This window comes from Oncorhynchus masou, chromosome 11, assembly GCF_036934945.1.
Source record: "Oncorhynchus masou masou isolate Uvic2021 chromosome 11, UVic_Omas_1.1, whole genome shotgun sequence".
Taxonomy (NCBI): domain Eukaryota; kingdom Metazoa; phylum Chordata; class Actinopteri; order Salmoniformes; family Salmonidae; genus Oncorhynchus; species Oncorhynchus masou.
In genome coordinates this window covers 21650281-21666358 of record NC_088222.1, presented here as the reverse complement: position 1 = coordinate 21666358, position 16078 = coordinate 21650281, and the positions used below count along the sequence as shown (strand labels likewise).

Below are 16078 nucleotides of genomic sequence, written 5' to 3'. Positions count from 1 at the left end.
ACCCAGAACACTCAGACACACTTGACTTGCCCCCAGTGCAGAAATCCACTTGTAATGTAATAAACAGACATCTTGAGATGTGTGTCTAAACATGATATAATTCAGGACAGGAATACAAACAATGTGTCCGTTCTGGTCTTGAGCTCAATGTAATGTGAGGCTCAGTGGTTCCCCCTTGTGGCGAGAGATGGTAACTTTTACCTGCGTTTCTAACTGTTTTATACATACAATGTTACTATTTAATAGTTTTAAATCAATTCCCCAAAATACAAACTTACATCACCAGTTTATTCAGCTGATCAATAGTCCACAAAGCATATTTCCCCCTACTACTAAAACCATTGTCAAACGATGGTTTGTTTGTCACTGAGTTAACGCCTGTACCTTATGTGGGCTGAATCAGGTCATGTGTGTCATGTCATAAGGGTTTTAGACCTGGTCATTGCAGTTAGTTTGACTACTTGCAGTTAGTTTGACCGCTGACTACTGCTCTGCTATTTCTAGTGTAACTGCTGGTTCTGATAGTGGGCCTCCGGGAATTCTTAAGTAAGAATAGCCTGGAACAGCAGTAACTGAAAGGTAGCTGGATCGAATCCCTGAGCTGACAAGGAAAAAATCTGTCGTTCTGCCCCTGAACAAGGCAGTTAACCCACTATTCTCCGGGAGGCCCCCATTGTAAATAAGTATGGCCTAGTTGAATAAACAAAAAACAAAACAGAAAAACGGACACTTTAGAGCCAAAGAGTTTTACATATGGTTTATTCTATCAAACAATATTCTCTCTTTCAACTCTTCTCTTCTCCTTCTATTTTCCTTTCTTACCACCTTCTCAATGTCTGTGTGCAGAGTCCCCCCAAAGACTGGCCCTAGGAGGTACTGTAATGGAACATCTAGCTGTGGACACTTAGTGAATGTGTGTATGTTTGTCTTGTCTAAGTATACCTGTAGCATTGAAAGTACGAGTGTATTTGTCTGTACCAGTGTGTGAACGAGAACACATGTGGTACTTGTGTTATGCTACTATATAAAAACATGAATGAAGGTAATAAATGAATCTGAATAATGAAGTAATTATTATGAGTGATTGTTATGAATGCTGAGTGGTAATGATAATTGTAAAAGAATGTTAACGATGATGATGACTTTATTCTGTGTGTGGTCTCAGGAACAGAGTTGAACCAGAGTTGACCCACGCCTCGCCCCTCAGCGAGGCCAGTAAGAAGCGTCTGATCGAGGACACAGAGGACTGGCATCCTCGCACCGGAACCTCCCAATCCAGGTCCTTCAGAATCCTGGCTCAGATCACCGGCACAGAGAAAGGTGGGTACCCCCTTTGCACTTTACATAAGTAGACTGTAGTACAGGTTACGACAGTGCTGCATGTTCGTCCCTGTAGTGCACAGGGTGGGAAATGAACACCAGTCATCAGCAAAATGCTGGTAGATTTGAGCATTGGCTGGTAGAATACCTATTCTTACCAGCCACATTGACTGGTGGTCGCACACAGCACTTGGGAGCATAAAAAAAGAATCCAAAGCCCACATGTTTGTCAGCTCTGGAAAAGGGAATCTCAATGCTACAGTGGTGAAAGTGGGTTCGGTACAGTGTTTTCTGTAATTTAGCTTAATTATCTGAAATTAGGGCATCCACACCCTGGTAGTGTAGCTCTGTCTGTGTTCTGGTCCCCCTGGCACAGCTCTGTCACTGTGTTCTGGTCCCCCTGGCACAGCTCTGTCACTGTGTTCTGGTCCCCCTGGCACAGCTGTGTCTCTGTGTTCTGGTCCCCCTGGCACAGCTCTGTCACTGTGTTCTGGTCCCCCTGGCACAGCTCTGTCTCTGTGTTCTGGTCCCCCTGGCACAGCTCTGTCTCTGTGTTCTGGTCCCCCTGGCACAGCTCTGTCTCTGTGTTCTGGTCCCCCTGGAGCAGCTTGTCTCTGGGCCTCAGCATCCATCTCTCTGTCATCACCCCAGCCCTGTGTGTGTTAGACCTGCACTGCTGATACAAACTGACATGGAGCTGACAAGGAGCAGTGCATTAGAAGTCATTCTCTGTTCCACACATAGGCTGAGGTTATTTATACAATGTTTAATGTGTGGGGCTGTTGATGCGAATGAGTGCTGGAGAGTGGTTTGTACTTGCCTGGCTAGCCATCCACATCAGTCCGGCCAAATGCCACGCCCACTAACATTTCTTCTCCACGATAAGTTTGGATTTGAGAATTCTGATGGGTTGGGCCAGAGCTATCTTACATGAATCATGAGCCACAGATTTTTTTTAAATAGGTATATTTTCTTTATCAATATCTACTTTGCTGAAATGAGCATTTAAAATCAGTAGCACCACTCTGTTTTTGTCTGGTCACCCCATGGCCTCCCGAGTGGCCAGCGGTCTAAGACACTGCATCTCAGTGCAGTCACTACAGACCATGTTTGGTTTTGACCGGGGTAGGCCGGTTCTGACCAGGGTAGGCCGTCATTGTAAATAAGAATTTGTTCTAAACTGTCTTGTCTAGTTAAATAAAATAAATAAAAATCAATTATTTTCCATTATAAGACACACACGTCTACACGCACATTTGACAATCTCTGTTGTTATGTTGATGAGTTTCTTTCCTCCTCTGTTCACAGACCAAGGAGCCCAGGAGAACAGCGCTGGGAAGAAGTGAGTAGTTGGGGGTATGTCAGTCTGATCCCATGTGATCTGAGGGTAGTTTCCTGGTGTGTGAGGCTGATGCTGTTGTTGTTACTGTTACTATGTTGGGTTGATCTGAGCTTTCTGGCACTCCATGTCTCATCCTGCATGCCACAGGAGCTTGTCATTATTGGGATTCTGAGTTTAGCCCATACTTCCTTATCCATGAGACGCTCAGTATCACGCTTAGTTTAAGGCTTCATTACAGGAAGCCACATCAGAGGAAACCCTAGTGGAAACTGCTCAAGCAGGGTTAGCTGGGTTGGCCAACCCTCATCGCCTTTGAGAGCTGCGGGTTCTGGGGGTTCTGGGGGTTCTCAGGTCTGTTTTCTGCCCCTATTCATCTTCATCTGCAGTAAATGCACCCTGCTGCTCTCCCAACCAAAGCCCCGCCAATCAGCATGTCACTAAGATGGATTGTGGGTATTTAGTGGGATTGTGGGTAATCAGGGCTTGCCAGGAGGAGACTTCCAATCTCTCCCTCTTAGAGAGATGTGGTTTACAGACAGCATCCCTCAGATAGAGCTCTCCTGTCAGGAAGTACCACCACTGGCAAACCTGACTGTTTCTGTATTTTTCCTTTATTTCCTCCATTGTCCTATTTTTCCCTCAACATTTCTTGTCTATTTATTTTTCTTTACAATGTCTTTCTTTCCTTTCTTCCTGTCTGCCCTCCTGTGTCCTCTCCTTTCTTCCTTCCTCCTTCCTTCCTTCCCTCCATCTCCCCTCCTTTCCTGTGTCTTTGGGTGTGTTAGGGTGAACAAACCGGACCCAAAGGTTGTGGGACAACAGTACAACAAGCTGAGAGACAGGCACCACAGTGTTTCGGCACGCACACTCAACGTGCAGTAGACTGTAGTTTGCTGTGCCCAGTAACATCTCTCTGCCTGTGTTTTATTCATTTCAATCAGCCTGTAGTTAACTAGAAAGACCGTCTCAGATCTCACATTAGAGCAGTCTGAGATTTCACATTATACCTCCACCTGTGTCTTGTCCTATACCACATCCCTTTAAGTAGTTACTGGAATTAGTTAGTACGTTGCTGTGTATGTGTGTGTACAGTGAGCCTGCTGGTGTGTTAGGGGAGTGTGAGTGTGAGTGAGTGTGTGTGTGTTTGAGTTAAATACTCTCCCTTAATTTACCTTGCCTTAGTACATACACACAATGGCCAGGTTATTAGGTGCACCACCCTGTTCGCACGTGACCATGGCTTGCTATATATTGCAGGCAGACAAGCATTGAGGCATTCGATTACTGTTGGATTGAACATTAGATTTGGCAAAACAAGTGACCTAAGTGACTTTGAGAGTAGTATGATCGTTGGTGCCGGCTCTTTTCACGCTCGGCGGTGTCTAGGGTTTACAGAGAAGGGTGCGACAAGCAAAAGCTTGTTGATGAGAGAGGTCAAAGGAGAATGGCAGGAATCGAGTAGACAGTTGAGGAGTGGAAAAACAGTGCCTGGTCTGACAAATCCCGGTTCCTGTTGCGTCATGCTGATGGCAGAGTCAGCGTAAGCAGCATGAGTCCATGGACACATCCTGCCTGGTGTCAACGGTACAGGCTCGTGGCAGTGGTGTAATGGTGTGGGGAATATTTTCCTGGCACATGTTGAGTCCCTTAATACAAATTGAGCAATGTGTTCATGCCCCGAAGAATACAGGCTGTTCTGGGGTCAGGGGGGTGCGACCGCATGAGAAGCAGATTGAGATTAAATCTGCACATTATCATCTGTAATAAACGACTTTTTGTGTTTATTCTGTTTGTTTCTACTTCTGTTCCAACTTCATTCTGATACTTTGTGTGTATCTTTGTATTTTATCTTCATTTTGTTTTGTTGTTTACACTAACCATATTAATTTTACTTGAGGATTGTAACTGCTTATATATCAATAAAGTTGTATGCTTTTCTCAGCTGTTCTTCATTTCCTGTCCCCTTTTCCGTTTCCCTTGAGCTTCCTTCTCTGTTTCTTCTTCTGCTATGAAGTACAGTATCTAAACACTTGACTGTGCAGTAGGTGCTCAGGTGGTAGAGCATGGCGCATGCAACGCCAGGGTTGTGGGTTCGATTCCCACACTGGACCAGTACGAAAAAGTATGAAATAAATAAATAAATAAAATGCACTCACTACTGTAAGTAGCTCTGAATAAGAGCATTTGCTAAAAAATGCTTGGTCTATAGTAATGGATCCTTATCATCAGTAGAGGGCAGTATCCTCAAGACATATTTAAATGACAGCGTAGCTGACCAACTTTACATTCATACAACTCAATATGACCTGGAGCAAATCAAGTCAGACTCAAGTCAGGTTATTTGCCTAAGGGCAAGTCTTTCTCACCCGGGATTCGAACCAGCTACTTTCTGGATACAGCTTGCCCATACTGAGCGTGCTTGCTCCAATCCTTGATAGTCTGAACACCACGAGTAGTACAGACCTAACCATAGGGGTTCAGGCACTAGTGACAAGTATTATTTATAGAACCATCAATGTCATGGAGGGAAACGTTGCAGAGTCTGAAAGAACAACACAATTGTGTTGTTATGAGCAGCTCCACTACATACATTATTTCACTGAAAGAGAGTAAGAACGGAGAGAAAGAGAGAATGAGAGAGATAGAGACCATGCCAACTCTAATTGTGTTCCTCTGTTCCTTAGTGATGCGCCATCTGGACGCTGGGTAGTATCCTGTATCCTTATTGGATATACTGACCATGGTTTTCATCAGACACAGCTTTTAATCCAATCATCTCTCCTCTTAATTGGCCTGATGGTTGAGTGTGTCTCAGAGCTTCCTGCTAATTCATTGTAATGATTAGTGCCTGGGCTGGATGTGACTCAGTCACATAATGAGCCCAAGGTTTTTTTTGTCTTCAAAACAGCGCTTCCAATGCACTTGTATTTCCAACAACTATTTAGTTATTTTTGGGCATGGTCTGCACATTGTTTCACATAAACATGCACTTGAACAGGAAGAGAAGCACATCTTTTATATTGGGGGTAGGAGAGGATGCAGAATGTGGGAGTTTTACTAACGCCGAAAATAAGGAAGTAAGTCTGCATAGTTTTTAGTGGGGAGGCGTGTTGTAATGGAATGACATTCTAACAGCTGTCCTGGATTAAACTCATACTGTACTGTAACCATGGCTGAGGTTGCCATAACAAACATGGCCTGGGCCTGAGGGAGAGACTGACAGGCCTCAGTTGGCACAGCCTGGTGATGTGAATAGTCCTGAATAAACAACACCAACCCTACCAGAACCTGGGAACCTTGAATACTATAAAGGAAAAGCATTTCTGAAGTATGATGGAGTGTCTGTGTGTGTATGTGTATATTTATATTTGTGTATGTGTATAGGTTTTTCACTTTTACTATCCTTGTGGGGACCAGAAGTCTTCACAAGGATATTAAAACAAGGAACATTTGGACAAGTTAGGTCATTTCACAGGAAAAAGGCTATTTTAGTCTTAGGGGTTAGGTTTAGAGTTAGGGTCAAAATTAGGGTTAGGTTTAGAGTTAGGGTCACAATTAGGGTTAGGTTTAGAGTTAGGGTCACAATTAGGGGTTAGGTTTAGAGTTAGGGTCACAATTAGGGTTAGGTTTAGTATTAGGGTCACAATTAGGGTTAGGTTTAGAGTTAGGGTCACAATTAGGGGTTAGGTTTAGAGTTAGGGTCACAATTAGGGTTAGGTTTAGAGTTAGGGTCACAATCAGGGTTAGGTTTAGAGTTAGGGTCACAATTAGGGTTAGGTTTAGAGTTAGGGTCACAATTAGGGGTTAGGTTTAGAGTTAGGGTCACAATTAGGGTTAGGTTTAGAGTTAGGGTCACAATTAGGGTTAGGGTTTTGAGTTAGGGTCACAATTAGGGTTAGGGTTTTGAGTTAAGGTTAGGGTTAAGGTTAGGATTCGGTTAATGGCACAGGAGGTTGGTGGCACCTTAATTGGGGAGGACGGGCTCATGGTAATGGCTGGTGCGGAATAGGTGGAATTGAATCAAACACAAGGTTTCCAGGTGTTTGGTGCCATTCCATTTACTCTGTTCCAGCCATTATTATGAGCCTCCCCTCAGCAGCCTCCACTGGCTAACGGTTCGGGTTCGGGAAATCAACTGTTTGGTCCCCACAAGGATAGTAAAACAAACGTGTGTGCGTTCAAAGGCGTTCATGTGTGTCCCTGAACAATGGCCTATAAGCAGTCGTTTTCTGTTCTCCAGTAAAGTTGTTGAGAATGCCCCGCCCAGTGGCCACATCACAACATCAGTGAAGACCATGACCAAAGTCCCAGGAGCCCCCAGGAATGGCAGCAGTGTCCCGCCATCCACCTTCAAGACCCCGTCTGCCCAGGTCAAACCCTCCTGGCCAGCTGGAGGTTCAGCAGGTACTGTAACGCCATGACACTACCACTATGCTATTCTTCTGACTGTCTGCCCAGAGGATTCTGTGGTTAGGTTCACTCACCTGGCCGTGTTTACACATTCTGATGATGTTTCTGTTATTGTGTGTGTCCTGCTGCTATGATAAAACAACATATTTGCTTGAAGCGGAGTTATATTACAGCCTTTGTTGAACATGGATGAGTCAGAAATGCTAATATACATCTTTAATTTTTCTAAGTTGAGAGCTCTGCCCTTTACTCAAACATTTATTTAGGGGAAGAATGTTTATGTGTATGACTGAAATGTGAGGTCATCTAGTAGCTTTCTGAACCATTTGGCTTTAACCTCTTATGGCTGCATCCCTTTGTTCTCACTTTCCACCGGAAGACATCCTGAGACAGGCAACAGTACTCATTAACTGTGACTTCATGTAGCAGCTTCTCTTGACCTGCAGGGGGCAGACCTGTGCTGTTACTGGAAACCCTCACCATTGAATCAGTGCTTATATTAGAGCTGCATAAAATAAGCTGTATTCAGCTAATGAGCTCAAATTATAGGCTCCTTTTCCACGATTCCTGAGTGAAAATGTAGAATTATATATAAGATGTCTTGCTCTTTAATAAACAAAGACGATTCAGGGTCTGTGAGAACTGCAGCTTTCTCTGCAGAAGTCATTAGGAGTCATTATTACTAAGATTACTATTGCAGTATGTTCTCATACATAATATGAATATACAATATATGGCCTTTACAGAGCTGTGTGAGGCGAGAGAGGTCCCATGCTTACCTACCGCCTCCCTGGGGACCTCAAGTGAGAGCTGTTGAAAGGGGGTGTATGAGAGACCACAGATACCTCTCTGTTAGATAGAGTATGTATCACATTTACGTTTACTTGACCTTGTGTTCACAAACACATACCTCATACTGACTGTGTGGAACCAGGCCAGATGCATGGTATGTTCTGTGTGATTCTACCATTCCCCCTACTAGTGCTAAAGATGTCATGTTTTTCATGGCAGTTTTCATAGCAGCAGGCAGGACCACAGGAGGTTGGTGGCACTTTAGTTGGGAAGAACCGTCTCGTTCTAATGACTGGAGCAGAATCAGTGGAATGGTATCAAATACATCAAACACATGGTTTCAATGGTTTCCAGGTATGTGATGCCATTCCGTTCGCTCAGTTTCGGACATTATTTTGAGTCGCTCTCCCCTCAACAGCCTCCACTGGGCAGGACAGGATTGGTATTAGGTTGTATACAGGTGTTGTGGTGTGTTCCATGGGTCTGTGTGTGTGTGTGTGTGTGTGTGTGTGTGTGTGTGTGTGTGTGTGTGTGTGTGTGTGTGTGTGTGTGTGTGTTACTGTCCGTGTGAGAGAGAACTATGCCCTCTGTCTGCCATCTGTGTAAAAGCCAGGCAGCATTGATGACAGAAGGTGATACATCTCTGAGATGTTTATCAGAGAGAGATGAGTGTTGTCTTAACTCATCTATCCAGCCTCCCTCACCTCCCTCCTTACATTGCTCCCTCCCTCCCTGCCACCATGCACTCCTGTCATCGTGTCAACCAAGAACATGTCCACTAAGCCCTGGGACTGGGCTAGAAACTGCTGCCTCTAAACGGTCACTCAACAGGATATTTAAAAGACCAACTTAACCAGATGTGGTTGAAGTAGTAGTTTGATGGACCTGGACCAGGGGTTTGGACCAGAGGTTTGGACCAGAGGTTTGGCAGCCCTGCTGTGTTTCAAGTGAAACAGAGATACAAATCTCCAGTGTTCCCTTACAGCCTGCCCAAAGCCTCTTCAGGGGTTAGTTAGAGCATAGAGCCAACACACAGTGACAATATCATATACAGTTTATGCTCTTTTCCCTCCTTGCTCTCTCTCTGGCTCCCCCGTCTCTCTCTCTCTGGCTCTCTCGTCTCTCTCTCTCTCTTTCTGGCTCCCCCGTCTCTCTCTCTCTTTCTGGCTCCCCCGTCTCTCTCTCTCTCTGGCTCCCCCGTCTCTCTCTCGCTGGCTCCCCCGTCTCTCTCTCGCTGGCTCCTCCGTCTCTCTTGCTGGCTCCTCCGTCTCTCTCTCGCTCTCTCTCTCTGGCTCTCCCATCTTTCTGGCTCCCCTCCCCCCGTCTCTCTCTCTCTGGCTCCCCCGTCTCTCTCTCTGGCTCCCCGTCCCCCGTCTCTGGCTCCCCTGTCTCCCCGTCTCTCTGGCTGGCTCCCCGTCCCTCTCTCTGGCTCCCCGTCTCTCTCTCTGTCCCCGTCTCTCTCTCTCTGGCTGGGCTCCCCCCGTCTAGTCTCTCTCTCGCTGGCTCCCCCGTCTCTCTCTCTCTGGCTCCCCCGTCTCCTCGCTGGCTCCCCCGTCCCCCGTCTCTCTCTCGCTGGCTCCCCGTCTCTCTCTCTCTGCTGGCTCTCTCTCTCTCTCTCTCTGGCTCCCCTGCTCTCTCTCGGCTCCCCGGCTCTCTCTCTCCCCGTCTCTGGCTCCTCCCCCGTCTCTCTCTCTCTGGCTCCCCCGTCTCTCTGGCTCTCCCATCTCTCTCTCTCTCGCTGGCTCCCCCGTCTCTCTCTCGCTGGCTCCCCCGTCTCTCTCTCTCTGGCTCCCCCGTCTCTCTCTCGCTGGCTCCCCCGTCTCTCTCTCTCTGGCTCCCCCGTCTCTCTCTCTCTGGCTCCCCCGTCTCTGTCTCTCTCTTTCTTGGCTCCCCGGCTCTCTCTCTCTCTCTGGCTCCCCCGGGCTCCCCGTCTCTCCTCCCCGTCTCTCTGCTCGTCTCGCTCTCTCTCTCTGGCTCCCCGCTGGCTCCCCGTCTCTCTCCCCGTCTCTCTCTCTCTGGCTCCCCCGGCTCCCCTCTCTCTCTGGCTCCCCTCTCGCTGGCTCCCCCTCTCTCTCTCTGGCTCCCCGTCTCTCTCTCTCTGGCTCCCCCTCTCTCTCGCTCTCTCTGGCTCCCCGTCTCTCCTCTCTCTCCCCTCTCGCTCCCCCGGCTCTCCCCGTCTCTCTCTCTCTGGCTCCCCTCTCTCTCGCTCTCCCCCTCTCTCTCGCTGGCTCCCCCGTCTCTCTCTCGCTGGCTCCCCCTCTCTCTGGCTCTCTCTCTGGCTCCCCCGCTGGCTCCCCCGTCTCTCTCTCTCGCTGGCTCTCCCCGTCCCCTCTCTCTCTCTCTGGCTCCCCCGTCTCTCTCTCTCTGGCTCCCCCGTCTCTCTCTCGCTGGCTCCCCCGTCTCTCTCTCGCTGGCTCCCCCGTCTCTCTCTCTCTGGCTCCCCCGTCCTCTCTCTGGCTCTCTCTCTCTCCCGTCTCTCTTTCCCCCGTCTCTCTCTCTCTGGCTCCCCCTTCTCTCTCTCTCTCTCATCCAGTCTCTCTGGCTCCCCGTCTCTCTCTCTCTGGCTCTGGGCTCCCCTGTCTCTCTCTCTCTGGCTCCCCCGTCTCTCTCTCGCTGGCTCCCCGTCTCTCTCTCGGCTGTCCTCTCCTCTCCGCTCTTCTCCCTTCTCTGCCTCCCCTCTCTCTCTGGCTCCCCCGTCTCTCTCTCTCTGGCTCCCCCGTCTCTCTCTCTCTGGCTCCCCCGTCTCTCTCTCTTCCCCCGTCTCTGGCTCTCCCCTCTCTCTCTCTCCCCTGTCTCTCTCTCTCTGGCTCCCCCGTCTGTCTGGCTCCCCCGTCTCTCTGGCTCTCCCGTCTCTCTCTCTCTGGCTCCCCCGTCTCTCTCTCTCTGGCTCCCCTGTCTCTCTCTCTGGCTCCCCCGTCTCTCTCTCTGGCTCCCCCGTCTCTCTGGCTCTCCCGTCTCTCTCTCTCTGGCTCCCCCGTCTCTCTCTCTCTGGCTCCCCCTTCTCTCTCTCTTTCTCTTCCTCTCAGTCATGTTTATTCAGTCCCCAGTCATGTTTATTCAGCTCGTTTGCTCCACTATGAGAAAATCGAGGGGGCACTGGCTCTCTGACCCCCCAGTCCACCGCTCTTTGATTGGGTTCTCCTTTTCAATAGAGTCTCTGTCCCCCTCCACCCCTCAACCCATCCCCCTCTGAGGGAAGACATATTTGATCTCAGCCTGGATGTCTCTATGCAGCCAGAGAGAGAGGAGAGAGGGGAGAAGGGGAGAATAGTCTCTTCTTCGCCACTCCGCGTGCTGAGGGGCTGGGGGGCATTTTGTCAGATGTCTCCTCTGGCTATTTTAATGTTGTTTCTTCACCCCGGTGGGGAAGATTGAACCATTGTTCGGGCGGTGTGGAGTGGATCTGCCCGACACAGCTGGCCCATGCTAAAGACAGGGACGTCACAGCTTGATCTAATATATTCTGTCAGCAAGCAGCATACTCATTCATACCTGATCACACCTGCCCACCACTCCGAAGCTAAGATGTCTTTAGGTTTAGCTACGCAATGCACACAGCCATGTCAATACAGCTACTGTACTGCTCTGCCTGTCTGCAGTACGTTGTTAGTGTTTTGATTACCTGACACAGCAGTTGGTCAATGTTTTTTATATATCTCAAATGGATGGGATCTTTTGTTTATCCCTGTATGGTGTGATTGAAACAACTGTGGTGTATTTTCTGTTGCTTCAGGTTTCTCTAAGGGTGGCGCTGCGCCCTGTTTTGGGAGGGTCAGCAACACTGCACCAGTACCCGCAGTACCCAAAGTTTCTGACCGCCCTGCCCCCCAGGCACACCCTAAGGACCAAAACTCCCTGGTACAGCGGGCCGAACACATCGCAGCGGGAACACGCACCCCCATGTGTGGCCACTGTGACAAGGTCATCAGGTCAGTACCAACAGTCAGTATGGGAAGCCATGTGTGGCCACTGTGACAAGGTCATCAGGTCAGTACCAACAGTCAATATGGGAAGCCATGTGTGGTCAAAAGTAATGCACTATATTAGAATTTTGGACACAGACTAATCCTAAGGGTTTACTGATTAGTTTAGTCCCTTTCAAATACATCTGAAATTGATAAAAAGTGGTGTTTAAAATTAATTTGACCAAAACAAGTCAACCTCTCTTTTTGCCTTGTTACCCTGACCTCTGACCACCTCCTATCTTCCACAGAGGTCCTTTCCTGGTGGCCATGGGCATGTCCTGGCACCCTGAGGAGTTTAACTGTTCCCACTGCCACATGTCTCTGGTGGAGTCTGGCTTCGTGGAGGAGAGGGGAACAGTGTACTGTGCTCACTGCTATGAGAAGTTCTTTGCCCCTACCTGCACCAGCTGCCAGCAGAAGGTCCTGGGGGTGAGTGACATACTTTAGGAGACAGTATAGTATCTTGGCCCTACCTGCACCAGCTGCCAGCAGAAGGTCCTGGGGGTGAGTGACATACTTTAGGAGACAGTATAGTATCTTGGCCCTACCTGCTGCCAGCCAGCTGGAGACAGTATAGTATCTTGGCCCTAGCTGCCAAGAAGGTCCTGGGGGTGAGTGACATACTTCAGGAGACAGTATAGTATCACCAGCTTCCTGGGGGTGAGTGACCTTCTACTTGGCCCTACCTGCACCAGCTGCCAGCAGAAGGTCCTGGGGGTGAGTGACATACTTTAGGAGACAGTATAGTATCTTGGCAGCTGCCAGCAGAAGGTCCTGGGGGTGAGTGACATACTTTAGTAGACAGTATAGTATCTTGGCCCTACCTACACCAGCTGCCAGCAGAAGGTCCTGGGGGTGAGTGACATACTTTAGGAGACAGTATAGTATCTTGGCCCTACCTGCACCAGCTGCCAGCAGAAGGTCCTGGGGGTGAGTGACTTACTTTAGTAGACAGTATAGTATCTTGGCCCTACCTACACCAGCTGCCAGCAGAAGGTCCTGGGGGTGAGTGACATACTTTAGGAGACAGTATAGTATCTTGGCTTGTCCACCTTGCTCAACTATCTTAGCTTCCTCTTCTAATGCACAGACACATATTGAAATCAAGTTATGGCATTTTGACAGTAATATAATTCCCTATAATCCCCTAATCCCTTTTATACAGGAAGTCATCAATGCCCTGAAGCAGACATGGCATGTGTACTGCTTCCTGTGTGCGTCCTGCCAGCAGCCAATCGGAAACAACACCTTCCACCTGGAGGACGGGCTGCCATACTGTGAAAGAGGTGAGAGGTCACAGCAAGCAAGGTCTTAGGGAATGAACGGCACTGTGAAATGATTTGCGTCATGAAAGTAACATTATACTGACCGTCTCCCATTCAGACTACTATCAACTCTTTGGTACCAGTTGCCATGGTTGCGACTTTCCCATCGAGGCAGGAGACAAGTTTCTGGAGGCGTTGGGATTCACCTGGCATGATACCTGCTTTGTGTGTGCAGTAAGTCAGCCTCCCATGGAGCGAGAGAGGGGGGCATGGAGAGAGAGAGGGGGCATGGAGAGACCTGGCAGATACCTGGGGCATGGAGAGAGAGAGAGGGGGCATGGAGAGAGAGAGAGGGGGGGCATGGAGAGAGAGAGGGGGGGCATGGAGAGAGAGAGAGGGGGGCATGGAGAGAGAGAGGGGGCATGGAGAGAGAGAGGGGGGCATGGAGAGAGAGAGGGGGGGGGGGGAGCATGGAGAGAGAGAGGGGGGCATGGAGAGAGAGAGGGGGGCATGGAGAGAGAGAGGCGGGCATGGAAAGAGAGAGGGGGGCATGGAGAAAGAGAGAGGCAGGCATGGAGAGAGAGAGGGGCAGGCATGGAGAGCGAGAGAGGCAGGCATGGAGAGCGAGAGAGGCAGACATGGAGAGCGAGAGAGGTATGCATGGAGAGAGAGAGAGAGAGGCATGCATGGAGAGAGAGAGAGAGGCAGGCATGGAGAGAGAGAGAGAGGGGGGCATGGAGAGAGAGAGAGGGGGGCATGGAGAGAGAGAGAGGGGGCATGGAGAGAGAGGCAGGCATGGAGAGAGAGGCAGGCATGGAGAGAGAGAGGCAGGCATGGAGAGAGGAGGGGGGCATGGAGAGAGAGAGGGGGCATGGAGAGAGAGGGGGGATGGAGAGAGAGAGGGGGCATGGAGAGAGAGAGGGGGCATGGAGAGAGAGAGGGGGCATGGAGAGAGAGAGGGGCGGGCATGGAGAGAGAGAGAGGCAGGCATGGAGAGAGAGAGACGCAGGCATAGAGAGAGAGAGGGGGCATGGAGAGAGATAGGGGGGCATGGAGAGAGAGAGGCAGGCATGGAGAGAGAGAGGCAGGCATTGAGAGTGAGAGGGGGGCATGGAGAGAGAGAGGGGAGCATGGAGAGGGAGGCATGGAGAGAGACAGGGGGGACATCATGGAGAGAGGGGGCATAGAGAGAGACAGGGGGTATATAGTGGAGAGAGAGGGGGGCATGGAGATAGAGAGGGGGCATGGGGAAAGAGGTGCATGGAGAGAGAGGGGGTATGGAGAGTGAGGGGGCATAGAGAGAGAGTGGGGCATGGAGAGAGAGAGAGGCAGGCATGGAGAGAGAGAGAGACAGGCATGGAGAGAGAGAGAGACAGGCATGGAGAGAGAGAGGGGGCATGGAGAGAGATAGGGGGGCATGGAGAGAGAGAGGCAGGCATGGAGAGAGAGAGGCAGGCATGGAGAGTGAGAGGGGGGCATGGAGAGAGAGAGGGTGCATGGAGAGAGAGAGGGGGGCATGGAGAGAGAGAGGGGAGCATGGAGAGGGAGGCATGGAGAGAGACAGGGGGGACATCATGGAGAAAAGGGGGCATAGAGAGAGACAGGGGGTATATAGTGGAGAGAGAGGGGGGCATGGAGATAGAGAGGGGGCATGGGGAAAGAGGTGCATGGAGAGAGAGGGGGTATGGAGAGTGAGGGGGCATAGAGAGAGAGTGGGGCATAGAGAGAGAGTGGGGCATGGAGAGAGAGTGGGGCATGGAGAGAGAGGGTGGGGCATGGAGAGAGAGGGTGGGGCATGGAGAGAGAGAGTGGGCATGGAGAGAGAGAGGTGGCATAGAGATAGAGAGGCAGGCATGGAGAGAGAGAGAGAGGCGGGCATGGAGAGAGAGAGGTGGGCATGGAAAGAGAGAGGGGGGCATGGAGAGAGAGAGAGGCAGGCATGGAGAGAGAGAGAGGCAGGCATGGAGAGCGAGAGAGGCAGACATGGAGAGAGAGAGAGAGGCATGCATGGAGAGAGAGAGGCATGGCATGGAGAGGCATGAGAGAGGCGGGCATGGAGAGAGAGAGAGGGCATGGGCATGGAGAGAGAGAGAGGCAGGCATGGAGAGAGAGAGGCAGGCATGAGTGAGAGAGGGGGAGATGGAGAGAGAGAGGGGGCATGGAGAGAGAGAGGCGGGCATGGAGAGAGAGAGGCGGGCATGGAGAGAGAGAGGGGGCATGGAGAGAGAGAGGGCATGGAGAGAGAGAGGCAGGCATGGTGAGAGCATGGAGAGAGAGGGAGGGAGAGAGAGGAGGCAGGCATGGAGAGAGAGAGAGGCAGGCATGGAGAGAGAGAGGGGGGGCATGGAGAGATAGGGGGCATGGAGAGAGAGAGGCAGGCATGGAGAGTGAGAGGGGGCATGGAGAGTGAGAGGGGGCATGGAGAGAGAGAGGGTGCATGGAGAGAGAGGGGGGGGCATGGAGAGAGAGAGGGGGGGGCATGGAGAGAGAGAGGCAGGCATGGAGAGAGAGAGAGGCAGGCATGGAGAGAGAGGGGGGCATGGAGAGAGATAGGGGGGGCATGGAGAGAGAGAGGCGGGCATGGAGAGTGAGAGGGGGCATGGAGAGAGAGAGGGTGCATGGAGAGAGAGAGGGGGGCATGGAGAGGGAGGCATGGAGAGAGACAGGGGGGACATCATGGAGAGAGGGGGGCATAGAGAGAGACAGGGGGTATATAGTGGAGAGAGAGGGGGCATGGAGATAGAGAGGGGGCATGGGGAAAGAGGTACATGGAGAGAGAGGGGGTATGGAGAGTGAGGGGGCATAGAGAGAGAGTGGGGCATGGAGAGAGAGTGGGGCATGGAGAGAGAGAGTGGGGCATGGAGAGAGAGAGTGGGCATGGAGAGAGAGAGTGGGCATGGAGATAGAGAGGCAGGCATGGAGAGAGAGAGAGGCAGGCATGGAGAGAGAGAGGCGGGCATGGAGAGAGAGAGGTGGGCATGGAG

At 50.5% G+C, this 16078-nt stretch overlaps 1 protein-coding gene across 2 annotated transcripts in view; it reads left to right on the top strand.

Moving 5' to 3' along the window:
* Positions 1-16078, top strand: part of LOC135548309 (PDZ and LIM domain protein 5-like) — a 116712-nt gene that overhangs the window by 95080 nt on the left and 5554 nt on the right. Inside the window, exons 6-12 of one of the 2 annotated variants that reach the window (XM_064977775.1) lie at positions 1172-1320; positions 2629-2662; positions 6903-7066; positions 11598-11793; positions 12078-12258; positions 12995-13115; positions 13213-13328. In XM_064977775.1, the coding sequence (XP_064833847.1) occupies positions 1172-1320; positions 2629-2662; positions 6903-7066; positions 11598-11793; positions 12078-12258; positions 12995-13115; positions 13213-13328 (961 nt within the window). Of the gene's footprint in view, positions 1-1165; positions 1321-2628; positions 2663-6902; positions 7067-11597; positions 11794-12077; positions 12259-12994; positions 13116-13212; positions 13329-16078 lie in introns of both variants that reach the window. The other variant, XM_064977774.1, reaches the window with a different exon arrangement.